At 35.7% G+C, this 24946-nt stretch overlaps 1 protein-coding gene across 2 annotated transcripts in view; it reads right to left on the bottom strand.

The window, feature by feature from the left end:
• Positions 1 to 8187: 8187 nt before the first annotated feature.
• The window catches only part of pms1 (PMS1 homolog 1, mismatch repair system component), a 35030-nt gene continuing 18271 nt past the window's right edge, over positions 8188 to 24946 (bottom strand). For both annotated transcript variants that reach the window (XM_067409544.1, XM_067409545.1), the window contains 4 exons: positions 17606 to 18085; positions 17249 to 17379; positions 9773 to 9933; positions 8188 to 8447 (listed from right to left, as the gene is read on the bottom strand). In XM_067409544.1, the coding sequence (XP_067265645.1) occupies positions 8250 to 8447; positions 9773 to 9933; positions 17249 to 17379; positions 17606 to 18085 (970 nt within the window). In that variant the 3' untranslated portion in view covers positions 8188 to 8249. The remainder of the gene's footprint in view (positions 8448 to 9772; positions 9934 to 17248; positions 17380 to 17605; positions 18086 to 24946) is intronic.

Below are 24946 nucleotides of genomic sequence, written 5' to 3'. Positions count from 1 at the left end.
CGAGAAACCGAACATTATTTATATAATTTTTTACCTCTAATACACCACTATGTCCAACTTCGTTCAGCTTCCTGTGAGTGAGGTCAAAAAATGCATTCTGTTGACGGAAGTGATGTCTCGCCCATATACTTCAATGAGCGCGAGACATCACTTCCGTTGTCAGAGCGCGATCAGACCTCACTAACCGGAAGTTGAACGAAGTTGGACATAGTGGTGTATTAGAGGTAAAAAATTATATAAATACTGTTTGGTTTCTCGCACAAACCGATCGTTTCGTGTCTTAGGACATCAATGTGCCGTCACGAGCCGCAGGGTTTAATTTGGATTTGTCTAAGCAAGTTTTATTTACTGTTATAGTTGAAGTTCCCATCCACTGCTATTATTTGACTGACAGAGGGCAGCGGTTGCAGTTAAAAATCATAATTTGCGTTCGACTGAAGAAAAAAAGTCATCTACATCTTGGATGCCCTGGGGGTAAGCAGATAAACATCAAATTTTCATTTTTGGGTGAACTATCCCTTTAATATTTTTCCTCAGAAATGTTGTTTGTATTGAATAAATTGGTGCTATTATAAGCTTTAGCAGTAAATATAAACAACACCTTATACTTATTTTCCAACATCTTGTGCTTTTATTTATGAAATTTATTATTTTGCTGAATAATGCTTTATATTCTTTGAATTTCATTGCGTTTTTCGTGAATATTATTTAAATTGTAAATGTAGACAGTTAAAAACAAATCTAATACTGTTCATCATGTATCATAAAACATTGACATAAAACCAAAAACATTGCAGTTCATGAAAATTCAACATTACGCAGTCTTATGAGAGGAAGTTTATGAACAACTCCTTGAAACTTCACCTTTTTTCTGTATGAAAGTTCAAAAAGCATTTTTTTTCAGAGGTGAGACACATGTAGACATCACATTTGGTGCTCTTCACCCTAACAATACACTTACAGCCACTTGCACCTGCCATTTTGAGACACCATGGTAGGACAGTGGTAGATCTGGGCCAGTATACTGACTGTGATGGCAGGTCTCCGATGTTGATTTAATCCATAATATAAATGCCATGGCAGTCCTTGACATACGACTAATCAACATTATATCACTAGCATTAATGTTGTTATTGTTACAGCTTAACCAGATTGCAGCTGGCCTTTGCTTGCTATCTAACCTATTATAATAATGCCATTCCATTATTGCGCAGTGTTGCCATATGGCAACACACATTTTATCGATTTTCCAAAAACTAATTTCATAATTTTTTTTTTTTGAGTGGTAAATATGTTATCATAACTTACCTGAGATGATGTTAACAATTTTTTTGTGAATGTGAAATGGGCGGGTCCTTGTTTGTTACTGACGTTTTAATTTGCTTTCAGCAACTACATGGCAGTCTTTCAGAAAATCGCGCCACAGAAAAAAACTGCATGTCATGTGACTTAACCAAAGCACATCATTGGCTAAACTAAGGTCTTGTCTTACCAACAAAAAAAACGAGAATGTTCTGTTAAAGAGACGGTGGCAAGGAAATGAACACAAAGTGTATGTTGAAAAAGTGAAAGCAATGCAATTAACAACTAATTTTGTGCTTGACCACATAAAATTAATATATTTAATAATATAGATGTATTAATACAAAAATATTTGTATTATATAAGTATTTATTTGTATTAAATATGACAATTTAAAAAATGCAGCTTATAGATGTCAATTTTTTCAGCTTATGATTTCTTCTGCAAAATAAGCATGTAATCATTAAATATTAACTAGGCCATAGCTAATGCTCACTTGAATTTTTTCTAGCTAAGTTGACGTTACTTTAGGGCGCGGGTGCCACAGTTCCCAACACATTTTGCTTTACCAGAAACATTTAGTCTTTTTTCAACTCATAAAATTCTGTTGGCTTGCATTTCCATCTTAAGTTAATGGCTTAATGATAAAGCTGGGCTGGTGCAGATTTCACTGCACCCAGGAGCCTTAAAATCTAATACAGTTTTTCTCAATTGCTTTGGCACATTAATAACATTTCTTAACATTCTCTAAGCTGTAAGTGCAATTGTCACAACTGCTTGCTGGAACATCAGAACCATTGCATGCCTGCAAAATGTAAAACCTCACAGAAAACATTTAATTCGTGCTTCAAAACCCAGTTATTTTGTCAGATTTCAAATGTCATGTTTTTTCTGCTTTTTTGTTGACACTGATTGCGTTCTATACAATACATTATACAACAATGTCAGTTTTGTCTGTGTATCACACTGAGCTTTTTAGATACCGATTTCAACAGCGGGTAAAATTCAATAGTGCACAAAAAGAAAATGAACATTTTTATTTATTCAGTACATTTATTTTTGTAAAAATGTGTTAAATATTACATGTGAAACTTCACAGTTGCTTGTTCATTTTTACGCACTTTAATAGCCTATGTCTTCCACTAACACCACCACCTCACATTCTTCCTATTGCTCTCCATATACAGTGCTGCTTGAAAGTTTGTGAACCACTTGCAGAATCTGTGACAATGTGAATGATTTTAACAAAATATATGTGGGATCATACAATATGCATGTCATTTTTTTATTTAGTATTGTCCTGAATAAGATATTTTATATAAACAATGTTTACATATAATCCACAAAACAAAAAAAAATAGCTGAATTTATAAATATGACCCCATTCAAAAGTTTATGAACCCTTGATTGTTAACGATGTGTGTCGTTACCTAGATGATCTACGACTGTTTTTATGTTTTTTTTAATGGTTGTTCATGAGTCACTTGTTTGTCCTGAGCAGTTAAACTGCCCAATATTCTTCAGGAAAATCCTCCAGGTCCCAAAAATTCTTAAGTTTTCCAGCATCTTTTGCGTATTTGAACCATTTCCAGCAGTGACTATGATTTTGAGATCCATCTTTTCACACTAAGGATAACTGAGGGACTCAAACACAACTATTACAAAAGGTTCAAACATTCACTGATGCTCCAGAAGGATCAAGGAATATTGTATTTAATTTGTCTTCTGTCATCTGTTGCTTCCGAAGGGCAGTATTATAAAAAAAAAAAGAAAAAAAAAGAAAAGATATTTAAACAAAATAAGAAAAATTTGGACATCTTTATCCTGTTCAAAGATTTTCACCCCTGACTCTTAATGCATCGTGTTTCCTTCTGGAGCATCAGTGAATGTTTGAACCTTTTTTAATAGTTGAGTTTGAGTCCCTCAGTTGTCCTCAGTGTAAAAAGATGGATCTGAGAATCATACAGTCACTGCTGGAAAGGGTCCAAATATGCAAAAGATGCTGGAAAACTGAAGAATGTTCAGGACCTGGAGGATTTTTCTGAAGAATTTTGGGCAGTTTAACTGCTCAGGACAAACAAGCGACTCATGAACAACCATCACAAAACAAAAAAAAACAGTCGTAGATCATCCAGGTAACCACACAGTAATAAGAATCAAGGATTCACAAACTTTTGAGCAGGTTATTTTCTTGTCTTATGGACTTTATGTAAACAATTTTTTATGTAAAATATCTTACTCAGGACAATACTAAATAAAAAATTACATGCATATTGTATGATCCCTCTTATTTTGTTAAAATTATTCAAATTATGCTTCCAATCCCGATTGGTTGATAGGTAAGATTGTGATTCCTATTTCATTACAAAGGTAGGCCATTTGCCAATGAGAATTAAGCCAAAGCTATACTTTCCCCAATATTTGACAAAAGGCATAATTGCCTGGCACATACTCTTATAAAAACATAAGACTAAAATAATGAAATAAAATAAATTCAGATTGCTTTGCGTACACCTCTGGCATGCTATACTAGCACTAATGAGCTCACATATGCTGAACCTGAGCGCGGAGCCCACGTGGCAGAGAATCTGATCATGCAATGGCACTGCAACTCGATAGCACGTCTTATGATAATATTGTATTTAACATAGGGAAAGGTCAAACCACAGCACACGTTTTAGTTTTCACGGCCCTGTGCTGCGACTTCAGCACTCGCTCTCGTATAGCCGCAGGGTGCAAATTCTAAAAGCAGGGGAGAGGTGAGCCTCATTTCTCACTGACCCTTGTTTGAGACTTCCATTAAAATCGGGGGTGTTTGCCTGCTCTCTTGAAACTGCCAGGACAGCAGATCGGATCGGGCTATACCGTATATGCTTTGGATATGAATATCAGACTAATTAGTCGGGATGATCATCTCGAGAACATGTGACCCCCTCAGTTAAAAAGGTCACGCTGGATTCATTTTACCAGCTGTCATTCATTTTAGGCCAAAAATCAGTTTCTTTCAGAATACTGCAATTGCAACAGGTTTGCATATTGCATGATGAACTGTGGTGTGAAAAACCGAGCTGACGGATCTCACATGGGTTATTTTGATGGTGTTCATTGCCCGAAGCTCCCCTGCTTGTGCCCCTCGTTGGCTTTACGTACAGTAACTGTGCACATTTTTCAGATCCAAAATGAAACGACACATGCTACGTGCATCTACTCCGAGCTATTTTTAGTTCAGTGATGAGGATTGAGAAAGGCCAGAGAAAGGAACCTAGCACCACACCCACCTGTTTTAATTTAGCAAACGGAAACATGGCGTAGTGCATGACTGAGCAACATTTGCTGGGACAATGTAGACCACAAAGAATAACGTCATGCTCATAATCTTGTGCTGAGTCAATAAGTATTGATGCTTAGTTAAATTAGGACATTTAAAGGGATAGCTCACCCAAAAATTACAATTATCCCATGATTTACACGCTCTCAAGCAATCCAAGGTGTTTAGACTTTCTTCTTTCAGACGAACACAATTGGAGATATAGTTAAAAATATATTGGCTTTTCCAAGCTATATAATGGCAGTGAAAGGGAGGGCCTGATTTTGAAGCCAAAAAAGTGCATAAAAGTACTCCACACAGCTCCAGAGGGTTAATAAAGGACTGGATGCATTTTTTGCTTCAAAATTGGGTCCCCCGTTCACTGCCGTTATAAAATTTGGATAAGCCAGGATATTTTTAAACATATCTCAGATTGTGTTCATCTGAAAAAAGATAGTCATATACACCTATGATGGCTTGAGGGTGAGTATTAATTTTTAGGTGAACTATCCCTTTAAGTGGCTTTTATAAACATGCAAAAAAAAAAACATTATTGATGTGAAACTTAAGACACTAAAATATTTTAAGATATGTCATTGCAAGTTGCTTTAAGTTACGACACCTCAAACATGCATTGTAGTCTGGGACTAGGCTTAAGCCTTGTCTGTGAAACCGGGCATAAATCCCAGATGTTTTGGGCCCAGCTTAACCTTGAGACACCAGAGACCTGTTTCAAAAGGCTTTTAGGAGCATAAATGACAATAAAGACTAACATGTTTTCACAGCAGTGATATTTAACACAGAGCACATGTTTCTTGAGTCTCTGAGTTAAGGAGTGCAAGGTAATTGCTTTACAACAGCCGATTGGCAAAATTATGGCCGCATGAGGACATGCGACAGAGTAATTTAGCTCTGCATTAGAGGCTGAACTCAATAGCTCCGTTAATTACGTCTAACATTAACTCTCTCCTAAAACCAACCACTTGCTGCCACAATTATTTCTGTACAGGGATCACTTTGAAACCAATACTGTGACACTGTGGACACCAAGGGGACTGCAAGTAACAGTTTGGACATTCTGAATGAATACGATGGCTTTGTGAGCTGTTAACCGCTGCAATCTCAACACTGTGTCAGTGATTTGAGAACCAGATCAGTCTGATTAGTGAGTGAATCGTTCAGACTGAATCAAAATGATTAATCATTTCATTTAAAAAATTGACTCAGATTAATGAATGAATCACACATTCAGAGAATAATGATTTGAATTTTTGGTATGTTCCTCTCAAAACTATTGTTTGACTTGATATAAGACAATATGACTACTATGGAATATAGTGCATGATTCTTATGGACCACTTTACTTCATGGTGGCTTTTAATCTTTTTTGAAGCTTGAAAGCTCCAGTTCCCCTCCTAAAGTTTTCTGTAGATTTTTTTTTTTTCACAAGAAACAATTGGAAAATCAAATACAATACCATTTAAAAAAATGTGGGGTTTTATTTAAAGATTTTTAAAGAAGCTTCTGATGCTGCATTTAATATTTTAAAATGTCTGTGATGGCAAAGCAACCATTACTCCAGTCTTCAGTGTCACATGATCCTTCAGAAATCGTTCTAAAATGCTGATTCACTGCTCAAGAAACATTTCATTATTATCAATGTTGAAAACATTGTTGTACTGCTTAATATATTTGTGGAAACCCTGATAAAACATTTTAATATATCGGAAGAACCCAGAATTTCCTCTTTAAGGCTTAAAATTGTGGACTCATGTCCTCTATAGAGGACAAAAATGAATTGCTGGGTCCCCAGAGGTTAAAATGCAGTTCGTGGAACTGATCAAACACTGAAAAACTACAAACCATGTGTCTACAGGGGAGCAACTGTTAAAACTTCACAGCATCTGAGCCTTATTTTCAGCTGGTAATTGGAGGTCCCTGACTGCGACTGCACACTTTTCGGCAAACCCCAGAGCCCATCTCTTTTGGCTTTATGGGCCCCTAGTGCCGGCTTTCATGATCAACATTTAAGGTGCTGATTTTTGGGGGGGAGTGAATTTACAACCACACTGCATTCAATTTTGTGGTTCACTGGCATCTGCTGTGGGGTCAGTAGTTCTGGCTTGTTTTCTTTTCTAATCAGAAGTCAACAAGGCAAACTTTTAAAGTTGGGTGCTTGACCTTTCCTTCATTACCAGTAATGCCAAAACAATTTTCCCACATTAAATTAAGACAGAAAAGCAAAATATATTAGCTAACATTACGACAAAAACGTTTTAAAATCTTAATGTGCTATAACTCATATTCAAAAATTCATAGCTTTGCCCTCATAAAATCGTTCATAAAAAGTAACATCATTCATGACCCAGGGCTGTCAAATCTGAAGCAGCTATATAATGCATTATAATTACTGTGGCTTGCTATTTTATTTGCATATGGTGTCATTAAAAATAATACTTGAGATTTTGTATTAGAATCGGCCAATGTTGTGGAAAATTACTTTTAAAAGTAACTCCTTAAAAATAAAGTAACTAATTGCATTACTTTGTTACTTTTTAAAGTAACGTTACGTCACTTTTTCTGTGTTTTTTAATAACTACAACAACAACAACAAAAGCAATTTTGGTAATTATAAAGGTCCTTTCACACCTAAAGTGAAACCAATAAGACTTTAGGCTGAAGGAAATGCAAAATCACGACTTCGCAGGTCAGCAGCAAAGACATTGGTTCATAAAGTGAGACAAAATACAGTAAGGATATTTGCGTAATTTAACATATTGAATTATTGCAGGTTTATGTAATATTCTGAGTTTGCATTTCACTGCTTTTATTCATTTTGAGGAATACTGAATATGTTTTTGTGCAAGCGAGAGGAGTAAATGCCTGCTTACATTTAGTCTAGAACTACAAACACACAACGCCTCTGCATCTTTACTCCTGATTTCTCTCAACATGGGGACAGGAGAGCTGTCAGTCAATAAATGGGAAAACAAAGCAACTTGCCATACTTATTTAAACAAAGTAAGTGAAAGTGACATGTGAAGGCCAAGTATGGCAGCACTTGGAATTTGTCCTATGCATTTAACCCATCCACGTTAGTGCACACACACACACACACACACACACACTCGGAGCAGTTGGCAGCCATTCTGCTGTCGCGCCAGGGGAACGATTGGGGGTTCGGTGCTCAAGGGCACCTCAGTCGTTTCCTGCCGGTATTGAGACTCAAACTCGCAACCTGACTCTCTAACCATTAGGCCACGACTGCCCAGTAACTCAAATATTTTGTTGTAAATTTAAAAGAAATTGCTTTACTAGTTACTTGGAAAAAGTAATCTGATTACATAACTTGCATTACTTGCGTTACCTCCAACACTGGAATCGACAGTGATTTGTGTTCATAGATCATGTATGACTTTCTGGGCTGAACCCACATAATTAATACATATGCATCTTGATTAAACACTCAGAACCCAGTTTGATGAGAAATTATACCTCAAATCATGAATGAACAATAATTCATCTAGAAAAACATTTATTATTCCAAATGACAACTTTCATACCTCTATATGGTACAGTAAATGTTAGTGTGTAACAATTATAATGAAGGGATTGTCTTATAATGAAGTCCTTGAAATCCTTAGCAAGAACTAGACATGATTTGCAAAGCTTCCTGCTCAGTTTCAGGAATGCTAACCAGGTCGTGAAAAAATGGTCGTCCGTGAATGCAGACCTGACTTTCTTCTTCAAGTTCCTGTTTCATTCGACAAAGCGTGTTTGTAACATCAGCTCTGGAGAGGTTTAGAGGTAACTGTCTAGCTAGTCTCACAGCCTCGCTCTGAAAGAAAAAGTGGGAGAAAGTTTATAATGCAAAAAATCTGCTAAAAAGATCATATAAAGAAAAAACATTGGTAACAGTTTAGTATGGGGAACACATATTCACGATTAACTATGACTTTTCCCTCAATAAACTCCTAATTTACTGCCTTTTTAGTTTGTAAGGTAGTAGTTAACTTTAGGTATTGGGTATGATTAAGAATGTAGAATAAGGTCATGCAAAATAAGGCATTAATATGTGCTTAATAAGTTTTAATAAACAGACAACATTCTAGTAATATGCAAGCTAATAAGTAACTAGTTAAAAGAATAATTTAAAAAAAGTGTTACTAAAACATTTTGGTCTAGAAAAAAAAAAATTCTCTTAGAAATTGCTAGTAATTTCACAATTATTTGCAAGTAACAATAAATTAAATGTGAAATGTTTAAAGGGTTAGTTCACCCAAAAATGAAAATTCTGTCATTTATGTCACCCTCATGTCGTTCCACACAGGTAAAACCTTCATTAATCTTCAGAACACAAAGTAAGATATTTTAGTTGAAATCGGATGGCTCAGTGAGGCCTCCATAGGGAGCAATGACATTTCCTCTATCAAGATCCATAAAGGTACTAAAAACATATTTAAATCATTTCATGTGAGTACAGTGGCTCAATATTAATATTATAAAGCGACAAGAATATTTTTGGTGCACAAAAAAACCATAAAAAAGACTTATTTAGTGATGGCCGATTTCAAAACACTGCTTCGAAGCATAAATGAATCAGTGTGTCGAATCATGATTCAGATCACGTGTCAAACTGCCAACAGCTGAAATCAAGCGACTTTGGCGCTCCAAACAGCAGATTCGATACACTGATTCATAATGCTCCGATGCTTCCTGAAGCAGTGTTTTAAAATTGGCCATCACTAAATAAGTCATTATTTTGTTTTTTGGCGCTCCAAAAATATTCTCGTCGCTTTATAATATTAATATTGAACCAATGTACTCACATGAACCAATTTAAATATGTTTTTAGTACCATTATGGATATTGAGAGAGGAAATGTCATTGCTCCCTATGGAGGCCTCACTGAGCCATTGGATTTCAACTAAAATATCTTAATTTGTGTTCTGAAGATTAACGAAGGCCTAATTTTCATTTTTGGGTAAACTAATCCTTTAAGTAGTATTTTCTTACTTGTGATCTTTAAAATTTCAAAAAAAATCTTTTTTTTTTTGTTTACAGTGTAATCTAATATTACTAAACTCTCCAAATGTGCTCATATGTTGATACTGTGATGGTAAATGGGTCATTAAAAAGTATGTTCCAAGGAGCATTTCTCACCTCTAGGTAGTTTGCGACTTTGAGAGGTCTACATTGCTCCACAGTTTTTGCATCCCGGACCTTTATAGCCTGCAGAATCTCCCTCAGGTCTCCTATCCCGAAGAAAGGCATGCAGTCGGCCATGCCCATCACTTCAACATGCCTCTCAGAAGACGAGGAACCTTTCCAAGATAAGCAACAAGGAAGGATTAATAAACTCCAAGTACAACGTTCTCCAGGAAAAAAATAATAAATAAATATTGTGATTTACACACTGGTTGGAAACCAAGTCAGGTGGGCACCGCACCAAATTACACTATTACCATGTCTTTGTGGGCTGGAAAGGAAAACCAAGGTGGAGGAGGTTTTCAACAGATGATTTAAAGATGATTGCTTTTCCCTAGACGCATCTCAATGAAGAGGTGAAATGTATGGAAAGGACATCAAGGAAGCACAGACTAAACATTTTCTCCTTCCCTATGCACTTTAAACAGAGACGCTTGATCTGCCATGCTTTGAAAATTATATTAATACAGTACACACTGAATAGACACCCCAAAAGCTACACTGATTAAGTGTTAATAAATTCATTTTAAACGTGACAGTAAATGTATGATCATGTTAGAACTTCATTCATTCTGTTGCAAGTTCTAGATTTTTTATATTTTCTGTTAGTTATTTCACCATGGCACTGCTATGTGGTAGGTTCTTGGTACCAATTTCGGTATCAGAGCAAAAACTGTTGAATAAAGTACTTTGTCCTGTTTAGGTAATCACAGATATGATTGTGATTGGCTACAATGCTCAATGCTTGTGATACACTGTAAATAGAAACCTTTGATGCTCAGAGAATGCTCAAACACGAACGAAAGCATTTGAAAACAGCGTCTATCAGCAGGTACCGAAAATATCTGGTACTCTGTACTTCTGCAGAAATGCTGGTACCAACAACTTTTCTTTATTTTTTAGTACCGACTGGTACCGGTACATTTGACAACCCTACACTAACAAAATGCTAGGTTAAAAACAACCCAGTTTGGGTTGAAAATGGACAAACCCAGGGACTGGGTTGTTTTAATCCAGCCACTGGGTTAAATGATGGCCCAACCTGGGCAGTTTTATTTAACCCAACTATTGTTTAAAAAGTACTATATTATAGAACCCAAAATAGGTTGGAAATTAAAAATCAGATACATAATTACTAAAGGCAACAATAATAATCAAAAGGTAAACATTTATTAATTAGCAATTTAATAAATGTTTATAGTTGAACTATTATTCATTAAACTTATTAATAAATGTTCATTTCTTAAACATATTAATAATGTTAATTATTAATGTTAATTTCCAACATACTGTGGGTTCATTTTAAGCAAGCAATACAGTAATTTTTAAATAGTTGAGTTAAATAAACTATCCAGCAGGGTGGGCAAACATTTAACCCAACCGCTGGGTTAGAACAACCCAATTGCTGGGTGTCCATTTTGATTTTTACCCAACATTTTTTAATGTAATATGTGGTTGCTAAGTGGTTTCTTACTGTGGCATGTCAAAGGAGCCCACTTTCACATCAGTGTTACTTTAGTTATTTATATACCATTATAGTATTTATTAATATTTTTTAAATTTTGTTTTAACAATTTGTGCTTTTTTTAAAATGTTCAATAGTTTTAGTTTCTATTTAGCTTTCATTTAATAATGTATAGGTTTACTTTTAGTAACTGTAATTATTTTATTTAAAGTACTGAAACTTACTTTACTTCAGCTGACAAGGCAACATTTCTATTTTCATTTGAAGTTTTTCATAAACTTTATTTTACTTAACTAAAAGTTTTTTTAAGTTTTAATTTTAACAGTAAGAAACAACACTGCAGGTATGTATGATATTCTGTTCCTTACATATGTCTCGGGTCCATCCTTCAATGTAAAACAGGATTTTTAAATTTTTTTTTGCTGCTATTTTATTATCTATTATTTATAGTTTGCAAATATAACCAAGACGAAAATTTTCAGGTATCATTCTTATTTGTAGCACAAACTGTGCAGGGCGAGTTATGCACCAAAGTTTATTACTTTGGGGTTTTGAAAGGGCTAGAAATCTGGTACATGTTTTTGCCAAATCCCTGGAAATTGGCTCCGAAACTATTCCCTTTTGTAAAGGGCAATTTTCCTCCACAGCACCACACTCTAGTCCAAATCCACCGTGCTGGCAAAAGCTCAGGCAGCGAGCCAGCATCAACCATGATGACCCTTACCAGTGCCAACACAACACTTACAGGAACAGACTGAGTGGGATTTCATAACAACAGGCAAAATAAGGTCAAATGAGGACTAAGATGGCGGCCTCCTTAGAGAGAGGACAATACTACAGAATAAGCTGGTTCTAAACCCGAAAAAGTTTACATATCACAACTATATCAGTTATCTGCCAATTTGTTTTTATTTGTGTGTCAGATATTAGATATTTTGTTTCTGCTTGACTTTATATCTTAACCAACCCCACTAATTCAAGGGTCACGCTGTTTAAAGGTTTCTAGGATTGTCCAAAGTTAATTATATCCTAACTTAAAAGTATACAGTATGAAAAAAGTAACCATTTAAGAGAAAAATGTTTGAAGAGCGCTGAGCGCATGCCGCTGTAACAATAGAGCACGTGCATTTGAGCATATAAATTAGTTCATTTTCTTATATACACACTGCTGTTAATTTACTTTGATTCAGCACGAATGCATTAAAATGATCAAGTGAAAGACATAATGTTACAACAGATTTATATTTCAAATAAACATTGTTCTTTTGAACTTTCTATTAATCAAAGAATCCTTATAAAAGTACCACAGTTTCCATGAAAATATTGAGCAGCATAACTGCTGTATATTAATGTTACTTTCAAAATCTGTCTATAACTCAGTACTGCTAAATAAATAAAACACTAAAAACTAATATTTTAGGAATTAAGTAAGCACTGTATGAAATCAATAAGGCACTTGATCCGGTGTTATATTTTGAAAATTGCCATCAAGCAGCTTCTCTGACCTCATTGCTTACTTACAAATACACAAAGTTGGTGGTTAAACTAATCACATTTTTTTTAAAACATTGTTTTCTAAAAGTGAGGTAATGAATATGCCTGATGAAGCACACATGATCCATACTTCATTGCCAGTCTGAGTACAGTGACACTAGACACTAGAAGCCCCTCTATTAATCTAACAAGAGTTGTTTTTATAATATTGGAAAATTGAAGGCACCTAAAGAATGCACAAGAAAACATTTAAAGCAAACACATTCTTCACTAATCAGACACAAGCAATTCTGTCAGAAATAATTGACTGTAATCCTGTTATTCAAGCCGTTATATTTGACATTTCAAAACAATTTGTGAACTGTGGCATTAATGATGTCCAGTGGGTCCAACCTTTGTTAAATCAAATTGGACAATCCTAGAGACCTTTAAACAGCATGACCCTTGAATTAATAAAGGCACATTTTCTCAAGAGAAACCTGGCAAAGAAAAAAAAAAACAAAACAAACCATGTGTAGAAGTATTTTTGAATCTCTCCCACTCCACAGCACATGATGAGCATGAGGAGAGAAAGAGGCCAGCGAATTCAAGCGAATGCACTTAATGACCATCTTAAAAACCTGAGGCTGAGTCATACAGGAAGTGGACCGGTCCCTTAGAATCAAGCCCTGTCTTTTTAAAACAATTTCATATTATACGTGTGCCCACACTGGTCTGTGTAGGGAAAAAAGAAGTGCTGACAAAGCACTTTCCACTTAAGCAATTTGTATAAACAATGACTTCATCACTCGGCACAGCGAGAATTAACGTCTCTAAGGTAATAGCATGGATATTAAAAAGTTATTAAAAACTACAAATTAAACATTATCATCATATACTGAATGTTGAATGATATTTTCCAATGCTTATAAAGAAGTAGTTCAATCCGTTTAAAATGAGGGCGTATGCATGTTGCAGTCAGGAAAATGTCCAGGGATGCATATGTAATGGAAAAGTGAAATGCAGACAATTGTTTAAAATTTGGTGACAGGCTCCAAAGTACCCAAATCAAATCAAACATCATTATTTCAAATGATTATGATTCTTTAGGGTTATATTTATATAGTTTCGCTCCACTTATTTGATTGGCTGAATGACGTACATTGACAGTCCATTCATTTATTTATTCGAAGTCTTCTAGACTATAGTACTTTATGTGAGCGGGGGCACACGAGGGACATCACCAAAACAGTTTGGTTACCAGCATTCTTCAAAATATGTTCTGTTGTGTTTAGAAGTAGTAGTAGTAAATGCTGACATTTTTGTGGGGTCTTTTTTGTTTATGGAGAGGAAGTCAATGGTCACTAAAAGGGTTTGGTTCAACAGAGGTAGTAGTAAATTATGAATTTTCATTTTTGGGTGAACTATGCCATTTAAAGGTGCCCTCGAATGAAAAAATTGAATTTATCTTGGCATAGTCAAATAACAAGAGTTCAGTACATGGAAATGACATACAGTGAGTCTCAAACTCCATTGTTTCCTCCTTCTTATATAGTCGGGATCATTAATATGTACACCCCCAATATTTGCATATGTCAGCCCATGTTCCCAACCTTATGAAAGGCATTAGACAAGGGCAGAACGTCTGGATCTGCACAGGTGAATCATCAGACTAGGTAAGCAAGCAAGGACAATAGCAAAAAATGGCAGATGGAGCAATAATAACTGACATGATCCATGATAACATGATATTTTTAGTGATATTTGGAAATTGTCTTTCTAAATGTTTTGTTAGCATGTTGCTAATGTACTGTTAAATGTGGTTAAAGTTACCATCGTTTCTTACTGTATTCACGGAGACAAGACTGTCGTTATTTTCATTTTTAAACACTTGCAGTCTGTATAATGCATAAACAACTTCATTCTTTATAAATCTCTCCAACAGTGTAGCATTAACTGTTAGCCACAGAGCACAGCCTCAAACTCATTCAGAATCAAATGTAAACAATATAACAATATATACAATACTCACATAATCCGACGCATGCATGACGAACACATTGTAAAGATCCATTTGAGGGTTATATTAGCTGTGTAAACTTTGTTTATGCACTGTTCAAGGCAAGCGCGAGCTCCTTGGGCAGAGAGCAGGAGAGCAGGAGAATTAAAGGGCCAGTAGCCCTGAATCGGCTCATTTCTAATGATGCCCCAAAATAGGCAGTTAAAAAAAGTGAATTTAAAAAAATCTATGGGGTATTTTGAGCTGAAACTTCACAGACACATTCAGGGGACACCTTAGACTTATATCACATCTTTTTAAAAAAAGTTCTAAGGCACCTTTAAAAAAGTAAGTGTGAATTAAACTAATTCAACAGAATATAACACACAAACATGCATACATACAGGGCCTTAAAATAACTTTTTGCCACACCTGCCAATGGCTGGTTATAAATTTATAACCAGTGAAAATCCACAGTTCTCTATACCACTTTCAATACCATAGCTAAAACTACTATAGCTAATATAAATTTTAAAGACAAGTAACAGTAGTTTTCAGGTAGAGACACTGAATAAAGTAATCAAATGTAAAATAACATTGCATAGTCTTCAATGTATAAATTAAACATAGAATAATCCTTATTAAAGTTACAAAAGTTATTCAGTCAAGAGCAGTGAATGATTTTTTTCTTTCCTTTGTTGTTTGATTAACATTAAAAACACAGAGAGCAGCAGAAATATTAGGCTGCTGTCTATGGAGTCAAATTAATGCCTTAAAGTTTTGCACAAAAATAAAGTTTTGCAAAACACAAAAAAGAATTGAGCTATAAAAAAATGTTTTGCAAACAAAAATAAAGAATTGCAAAGGAAAATAAAATATTGAGCGGAAAAAAATATATAATCAATTACAAAAATCAATGACAGCTGTAATCCTATTTTATCTTTGCCACATATTTTTCATGCTCAAACCTACAAAATCATTTGTAACGCTCATTTTATTCTGCGTTTCAGTCAAGTGTGCGCTCACGATACCGGTTTTCTTTTGCGCTGCACTGTTCTGTGCGGATCTCTTTATGGCACTGGTTTGACGTGGGGGTGGAGTCAAGAAACGGGGGCACGCCCCCGCGAAATACATTGGAAGGGAACGTAATCGGCGACAGGTGAAATAATTCTTTGACATGGTGAAAAATAATGCATGGTTTGTTTTTGTTGGTTTGTTTAGCATATGTTGTCACCGATTACGACCCCCTCCAATGCATTTCTTATAGTAATATGACCCGTTGCGCTCTGTCTCACTGCCTGTATCCACTTTTGTGTCCTTAAACATTCGTCTTTTGGGGTCGACTGTTTATAAAAACGTATTTCTGTTTTTTTTTTTAGCTTGTTAACTGTACACCTTGTCACACAGCAGCTTTTAGGCATTGTTCTGTTTATTGTAATGAGTCAGAAAAGACAAGAAGGCAGCCTCACGCAATACAAAGTCAATGGAGACTGTTGGATTGTTTTTCCCCCGGTGGGCGTGGTTTTCAGATTATAATAAATGCGCTCTGTCTCTATGCTTGATCTGATCTGGGTAGCGTTTCCCAAAAGCATCGTAAGCCTAAGTTGATCGTAGCTCCATTGGTTTCCAAAAGCTTATGATGCTTTTGGGAAACGCTGCCCTGTTCTGTTGCGATCTGCGTCTCCTGCCGATGACGTGTTTCGCGGGGGCGTGCCCCCGTTTCTTGACTCCACCCCCACGTCAAACCAGTGCCATAAAGAGATCCGCACAGAAAAGTGCAGCGCAAAAGAAAACCGGTATCGTGAGCGCACGCTTGACTGAAACGCAGAATAAAATGAGCGTTGCAAATGATTTAGTAGGTTTGAGCATAAAAAATATGTGGCAAAGATAAAATAGGATTACAGCTGTCATTGATTTTTGTAATTGATTATATTTTTATTGTTGCACTACTTTATTTTATTTTGCAATTTATTATTTTTGTTTGCAAAACATTTTTTTATAGCTCAATTCTTTTTTGTGTTTTACAAAACTTTATTTTTGTGCAAAACTTTAAGGCATTAATTTGACTCCATAGCTGTCACTTAATTCATGGAGCCAGATACTGGTTTCTCTACTGTTTAGGTTCACTTAAAGCCATAACCGAATGTTTACTGTTTACCGACATTTTTGACATATTTTTGTGATTTTTTTGGGATCAAGCGCAAGAACACGTGAAAGAGAGCTCAATTCAGTATTTGCGCACTGTCTGAGACACAGCTTTCTGGCGCAACGAACTGACTTTGCATCGCATCTTCTTGCGCTTGAATATGTAAAACGCCAAGGCTTAACTCTCCCATTCACGTTTGTTTACGTTCATGTTCTCACAACATTGCATTGTTAGAATTCATAAAAATATTACCGGTCAACTGCCGACTGATTTTTACTCGCATTTGCAGCTTAGCGAGTGTTAATTTTAGGCCCTGCATACGTTAAATATTTATTCTTTGAGTGTTACCTGGAATCATCCTAATCTCAAAACCATTTGCCACAAGCCTAGGATCAGTGAAGTAGACGTCTCCATTAAAGCAGGCACTGTCTTTCTCCATGTTCAGGAGAACATCCATGTACTCTGGCCCACCAAGCGACCTGGGAAAGGAAGTGTATGTTAATACGCAAATATAAATATCAGCGATTCTATTAAGTATTCAGAATAGTGAGGATTAATACAGCTACTAAACGTATATAGTACTTCCAAATTTAAATAGGACTACTATAACCATTCATTTTTAATATTGTACATGAATATTTTTTACATTTACGGTTTGTACACATTGAGAATATCATCATTAGGTGAGAAAATGAGACGGGCTACCCATCTGTCAGCAGTATAGGGGTCTGCAGCCTCACTGTTGGAAGTATATTATTCTTCAGAAGTCTTTTAAACAGCAAGGCCTCCTCCACTCGAAACGGGTTCAACAACATGAGTTTTCTGCCGCATAAAACGACCCAGGCACCATGAGAAGCCAAGCGGTTTACAAGCCTGAGGCCCTGCGCACTTGAGCTGTTCTGGTAGGAGAGGAGGTTAAGACTCTGCTTGAGGGTTGCAATACTGAACGGGAGGGGTTTGGAGAGCTTGGCAAGGCTCCTTTTACTCGAGGGCTGAGAGGAGAAGAGTTTGTCCAGGGCCTGCTGCTTGGCGAGGGGGGCCTTGCGCTTCACGCCTTGAGCTTTGTTCAATGAAGACTCGGCGCTCATCTGCTTCTTGCCCTCTCCGCACTGGCCACCTCCCTCCGTTGCCCTCTTCCTTTGAAGGTTGTAGGCGTTCAGAGACTTTTCTGCCTTGCTTTCATACCTAAGATGGGATGTGATACAAGAACATGTATTTTGTTACAGTCATAGTTCTACATTTTGTATTTCCTTTGTGTATCTGTTCAAATGTGGTTAGGAGATATACTTAATGAGGACTAATGACAGAAAAAGTAGTTGATCATCACTACCATCCAATATTTTGGACTGAATTTGTTTCTTGTTATCTTAAAAATGTGCTGATTTAGACTTTTGCTTAAATGCTTGAAGCAGGGTTATTCTAGTCAACTAAAACGAATTAAAAAAAAAAAACTTTTTTTGTTACTTGAAATAAAATAAACATTAACTAAAATAAAATAAAATATATATAAAAAACTTAAATTTACTTTATTTCAGCTAATTGCCAAGGTAAAATTTCTTATTTTCATTTAATTTCACTTGAGTTACTAAAATAACTAAAACTGGAAAAAAATAAATAAAATAAAAGCTACATATGCATATTTTAAAAAAATAATAAAATTACAAACATACACAACAAAAATTCTAAAATTTAATTTAAATTAAAATGAAAGTGGAAAATATAAAAATAAAAACGAATTTAAAATAATATAATAGTATTGTCTCGATACTAAAATAACACTGGCTTATAAATATAAAGTGTGAATTTCTTCACAAAATATATTTTTTTAATGTTTTATAGTTTAGTTTATGATGTATAGTTTATGAAAAAAGATAAATATTTGTTTTAAATTATTAAAATAAAATAAATTCAATATTATTTTTAAAAAGACAAACTGTGGCAAAAGTATGGCTACTTTGAAGAAGCTAAATATAAGATAGTTTTGATGTTTACATTTATTTATTTATTTTTATTTATTTAGGGTTTCTTCATATGCTTCCAGTTTTATTTAATATTTGTATTACTTTACTATTTTATATACTTTATTATAATACTAATATGTGCTAAATAGTAATAATAGAGATGAAAAACAAAACAAAAAAAAGACAGATGGTTTGGAACACTTCGCTTTTGGCCTATTAATTTGCAGGCTGGGTAGGAACGAGTTTTAGCAAAGAGGTCAGAAGTTGTGACTAATTAAATATCCTCAATTCACACAAGGAACCTTGATTTAATTTGCTCTAGTGATTCTAAGTGGGCTGCTGTAAATCACAGAGTAGAATATGTGCAGAAACAGGCGAGATAAAAAACATCTGCTACCTGTGACCAGATGGGGGCCGGAGAGCAGCAAGGGAGGGGGGAGAGAGCCTGTAAAAACACGCAGCCCTGACCCTCCACTGGAAGTTTCTCGATGGGTTTGCCAATTAACAGCTGTGCCATTGCACTGAGCTCGCTACTGTACAAAGGACCGGGCACTATTTCAAACGCACTGTATGGTTTCGAAGCATAAAGCTCGGGTGCAAGAGAAAGATGCAAATCAACATGCAAATGCTGATAAAAACCAGACCAATCAAGATGAAGGCATGAAATGTGCTGAAGAGAAAAGCAGTAAGAGGCCAATGGGGGAGATAAATGATTTCATAATGGAACAGAAGGTTGAAGCTTGAGGGTATCCCCTGCCATGTACACTGAAATGGGTTCTTGACCTGAGGGCTTTTGGACTTTAGTTTGCTGTTTGAACACAGTGAAAATGTATAAACTGACTTTGAGGTTGACATTTACAAAAAAAAAAAAAATGTGAAAAAGCTTAAAAAAAGAAGAAAAAAAAGAGAAATGAATACTTCCTTAACAGTGCAGTGCAGACCTTAATAATGTGATGAAAATGCTGAAATTTCAGCTTTGCCATCAATAAATGGCATTTTACTATATGTATGTAACAATGTAAGGCTAAACACCGTTACTGACAATATCTGACATTTAGCTGCGTGAGATTCTCCAGCTTTGTTGTTGTTGAGCAACTGAACCACGAGCTGTTAAAGCTCCACCCCCTTTGGGAAAGGGGGCCGGGAGCAGCAGCTCATTTGAATTTAAAGGGACACAAAATAAATGGCATGTTTTTACTCACCCCCAAATAGGGGCAAATTTGACAAGCTATAATAAATGATCTGTGGGGGTTTTTGAGCTGAAACTTCACAGACACATTCCAGGGACACCAGAGACTTATATTACATCTTATAAAAGGGGCATTATAGGTCCCCTTTAAAGTATTAAAATAACCAAAACTAATTAAATTAATAAAACTATAGACATATTTATATAAAAAAGACAACAAAATTTGTGAAACTTTAAAGAAATAAAGTGAAAGCAGAAAAGATAAAAATAAAATCTAAAATCAAAATGTTAACACAAACTATAATAGTATATCAATTATACTAAAATAACACTGCCATGCACATCAAGTAGCCAACCACAATATCTCCAGTGAGAGGATGAACAGCACAGAAACAGCAATTGAAGACGCCATCCTCGCTTGCCTTCTGAGTTGGACCTCAGTGGACACTCGCATACATGATGAAAGTCATTTAGGGAGCACGGTTTGCATTTTCAGCCTGGAATTCATAACGAGCATCAAACGCACATAAACCATGCAATAAGAAAGCAATGTTCCCATGGTGTGGGCACTTTGGATGTAAACCAAGTTCATATAGAGTCGCTGGATCAGCGCCAGCCATTTTATAGCTGCAACCAAAATATAACAAGCATGTTACACCCTCCCCCAAACATCCATGTCAACAATCTCTGACCCCTTAGCTCAGCATGCCCATATGTGATGGACCCATGTTACGTGGACCCATGTAAATATGATTCTCAGAAATGCATGCTACAGTACAGTACGAAAAACAAGCTTGCTATTTCACGTTTAACACGGCAGTAATGCGCAACAGGATTCAGATGCCTTTTTCCATGTGCTGCATAAGTGCCACTAGCAATGCTGAGATACACTTTCCATTCATTTAATTATGCTGACTTAAGCATGCTGTGATTTAGACTATTTTTTGAGAGGGGATAACCTCTTTTTGTTTAAAGCGATAACCGTATTCCTGATGTACTTTGCTCTTTTAATATGAGGTTTGGAAATTAAAAAGATTTTAGAATTAAAATTAAAAATTGGATTTTTGTGGCTTTAAATTGATCTGTCTTAGCTTTGAGGCAATCTACGTATAAGCTAGTGCGCTTTACAAAATTAACTTTTAACAGAGATACCCAAATTTATAGTCACACCAAAACGCACAAAAATCTTTATGACTCATCTTGCACAACAGATTTTTGTCAATTAAAAGTTCTCTCGAATTAGAATGTCCCTCCAATGTAGTTTAAAAGTTTGGGGTCAGTGAGATATTTTTTTTCTTTTTTTGAAAGAAATGAATACATTTATTCTGCAAGAATGCATTAAATTTATCAAAAGAGACAGTAAAGACATTTATAATGTTACAAAAAGACTTTCTATTCATCAAAGAATCCTAAATAAAATATATCACAAAAATATTAAAGGGTTAGTTCACCCAAAAATTAAAATTCTGTCATTAATTACTCACCCTCATGTCCTTCCAAAGACCTTCATTCATCTTCGGAAAACAAATGAAGATCTTTTTGCTGAAATCTGAGCGATTTCTGTCCCTCCATTGACAGCTATCCAACTACCACTTTGACGCTTCAAAAAGTTCATAAAGAGATCGAAAAACTAATCCATATGAATTAAGCCACTTAGTCCAAATGTTCTGAAGAGTGATGATCGCTTTATATGATGAACAGATTTAAAGGTACAATTTGTGATATTTTTTTCCGCTAGAGGTCGCTAGAAGCCTATTCAAAACAAAGGCGTAGTTTGATGACGCCAAGTTTTAGAGCGGAAACTTGGGACATGTGGTCTCCATCTCAACGGACGGTGCAAAAGAATAGGGATTGGAGTCTGGAAGAACTCATGTTCGTGGATGCTATTATTAACGTTACTGTAGTATGAAGCAGAGCAGGACAGAGTGTTGCGGGACCTGAACGAGGAGCTGAAGCGATTGATCAACACATGCCTCACGAGCAGCGGGACTTTTATTTTGACACAGTCGCCGGCGCCGCTTCCGCTTTTCCGGTCATGAGTTTACGGGAGCTGTCCTTGTCGACAGAACCAGCGGCAGATGGTAAACAGTAATTATGTTCCATAAATAAGTAACACAATCCAGCATAAAACGTGCAAGAAGTAAATAAGGAACTGCTTGAAGCAAGCTACTGGTTTGCTGGACGCTAGACACTACTTCCGCATTTGTCCACGGCACTGTTGTCATGTGGTTTCTATGTCAGTAAAGGCGGTAACAAAGGTAACTGCGTCATTGACAGGCGACTGCACTGCCCCGTGTCACTGTTTAGAATGGGAATTTTCTCATGATTTACAAGTAGTTGAAAACATTAGAGATATTGTTAGTAATCAGCTCGACAAAATATATAACACTAGCCTAGTGGTTTTTGGATATTTTACTGCAAAAATTTTACATATTGTACCTTTAATTTAGGCTGTTATTCATATATAAACATTCATCAACACACACATCAGTTGTGGTAAACGGAAGCTCAAGCATGTTTGGTTGAAGTGTGCAAGAACCAATGAGGTTCATTCTCATGTTACGCAGCACGTTTGAACATGCGCAAGAGGTTTGTTCTCGTGCCTGAAGCAGGTTCAGTTGAGCTTCTGTATATGTTCGTTTATGATCAAAGTTTATATGTGAATAGAAGCCTAAATTGAACCTGTTCATCATATAAAGCTATCGAGTCTCTTCAGAAAATTTGGACTAAATCACTCAATTCATATGGATTAGTTGTACAATCTTTTCATGAACTTTTTGAAGCATCAAAGTGTCAGTTGCGTAGCTGTCTATGGAGGGACAGAAAGCTCTCAGATTTCATCAAAAATATCTTAATTTGTGTTCTAAAGATCAACGAAAGTCTTACAGGTTTGGAATGACATGAGGGTGAGTAAATGATGACAGAATTTTCATTTTTGGGTGAACTAACCCCTTAAGCAGCACAACTGTTTTTAACATTGATAATAATAAGAAATGTTTCTTGAACACCATATCAGCATATTCATGTGAAGGATCATGTGATACTAAAAATTGGAGTAATGGCTGCTGAAAATTCACCTTTTCCATCACAGGAATAAATAACATCTTAAAATATCTTCAAATGAAAAACAGGTATTTTAAAATGTAATAATTTTTCACAAGATTACTGTTTTTACCGTTTTTTTTTTTTTTTTGTTTGTTTTTTAATAAATGCACCCTTGGTAAGCATAAGAGACTTCTTTCAAAAACATTAAAGGTGCCCAAGAATGCTTTTTCACAAGATGTAATATAAGTCTAAGGTGTCCCCTGAATGTGTCTGTGAAGTTTCAGCTCAAAATACCCCATAGATTTTTTTTTATAATTTTTTTTAACTGCCTATTTTGGGGCATCATTAACTATACACTGATTTTGGCAGCGCCGCCCCTTTAAATCGCCTGCTCCCTGCCACACGAGCTCTCGACTATATTACAGTGCATTTACACAAGTTCACACAGCTAATATAACCCTCAAATGGATCTTTACAAGATGTTCGTCATGCATGCTGTATGCATGCTTCGAATTATGTGAGTAAAGTATTTATTTGGATGTTTACATTTGATTCTGAATGAGTTTGAGGCTATGCTCTGTGGCTAACGGCTAATGCTACACTGTTGGAGAGATTTATAAAGAAAGAAGTTGTGTTTATGAATTATACAGACTGCAAGTGTTTAATAATGAAAATAGCGACGGCTCTTGTCTCCGTGAATACAGTAATAAACAATGGTAACTTTAACCACATTTAACAATACATTAGCAACATGCTAATGAAACATTTAGAAAGACAATTTACAAATATCACTAAAAATATCATGTAGTCATGGATCATGTCAGTTATTGTTGCTCCATCTGCCATTTTTCGCTGTTGTTCTTGCTTGCTTACCTTGTCTGTGCACAGATCCAGACGTTAATACTGCCTTTCCTTGTCTAATGCCTTGAACATGGGCTGGCATATATGCAAATATTGCGTAACAGTCGGTGTTATGTTGAGATCCGCGTGTTTTCCGGAAGTCTTTTAAACAAATGAGATTTAGATAAGGAGGAGGAAGCAATAGGGTTTGAAACTCACTGTATGTCTTTTCCATGTACTGAACTCTTGTTATTTAACTATGCCGAGGTAAATTCAAATTTTGATTCTAGGGCACCTTTAAAAAAACCTCACTATCCCCAAATAGAAGTGTATGCTGAGCCCTTTTTTGCTACCTGCATTTCATTATCTTGCCTAAATCATTTGTTTAAAAAAATTAATAAACCCAATGCAGAGAAGCAGTTCAATTATTATTTTTTTTAAATAGATGACTTAGGTCACAAAGTGACAAAAAAGCAGCCAGAAAGAGTCCAGCATACATGGGAACTCCTTTTGTACAGATTAAAAACCATCCCAGGATGCACCTCATGTCTAGACTGTGCCAAGCTGGAATCTAGGCAAAGGGTAACATGATTATTTTTGGTTACTACATATTTGCCATACTTCCACTCGTGTTATTTCATAGTTTGATGACTATTTTTCTAAAATGTGGAAAAGAGTAATAATAAAGAATTAGTAGGTGTGTCCAAACATTTGACTGGTAGTCTAGCGTGATAAAATAAGATACATCCACATATCCAACCCAAGTTTTCCTGGAGCTCATAAAAAAACAATAAATTAGGCAGATACGGACTTCATCTGGTATAGAATGAACTGGAATCTTCTGGCACCTGAGACTCCAAGGAACTGAAAGAATGTGGCATTCTTTGGAAAAAAAAACGGAATACCTCTTTTACAATGGAAAACAGGCATATTGACCATCAAACCAAGTAATCAAACACAGTTTTCTGGAAAATACAAAAAGTTCATCAATTCTTCCTTCAGATAGAAACA

Source organism: Chanodichthys erythropterus, chromosome 14, assembly GCF_024489055.1.
Source record: "Chanodichthys erythropterus isolate Z2021 chromosome 14, ASM2448905v1, whole genome shotgun sequence".
Lineage (NCBI taxonomy): Eukaryota > Metazoa > Chordata > Actinopteri > Cypriniformes > Xenocyprididae > Chanodichthys > Chanodichthys erythropterus.
Note: the sequence above shows the minus strand (reverse complement) of the source record. Positions and strands in the feature narration are given on the sequence as shown.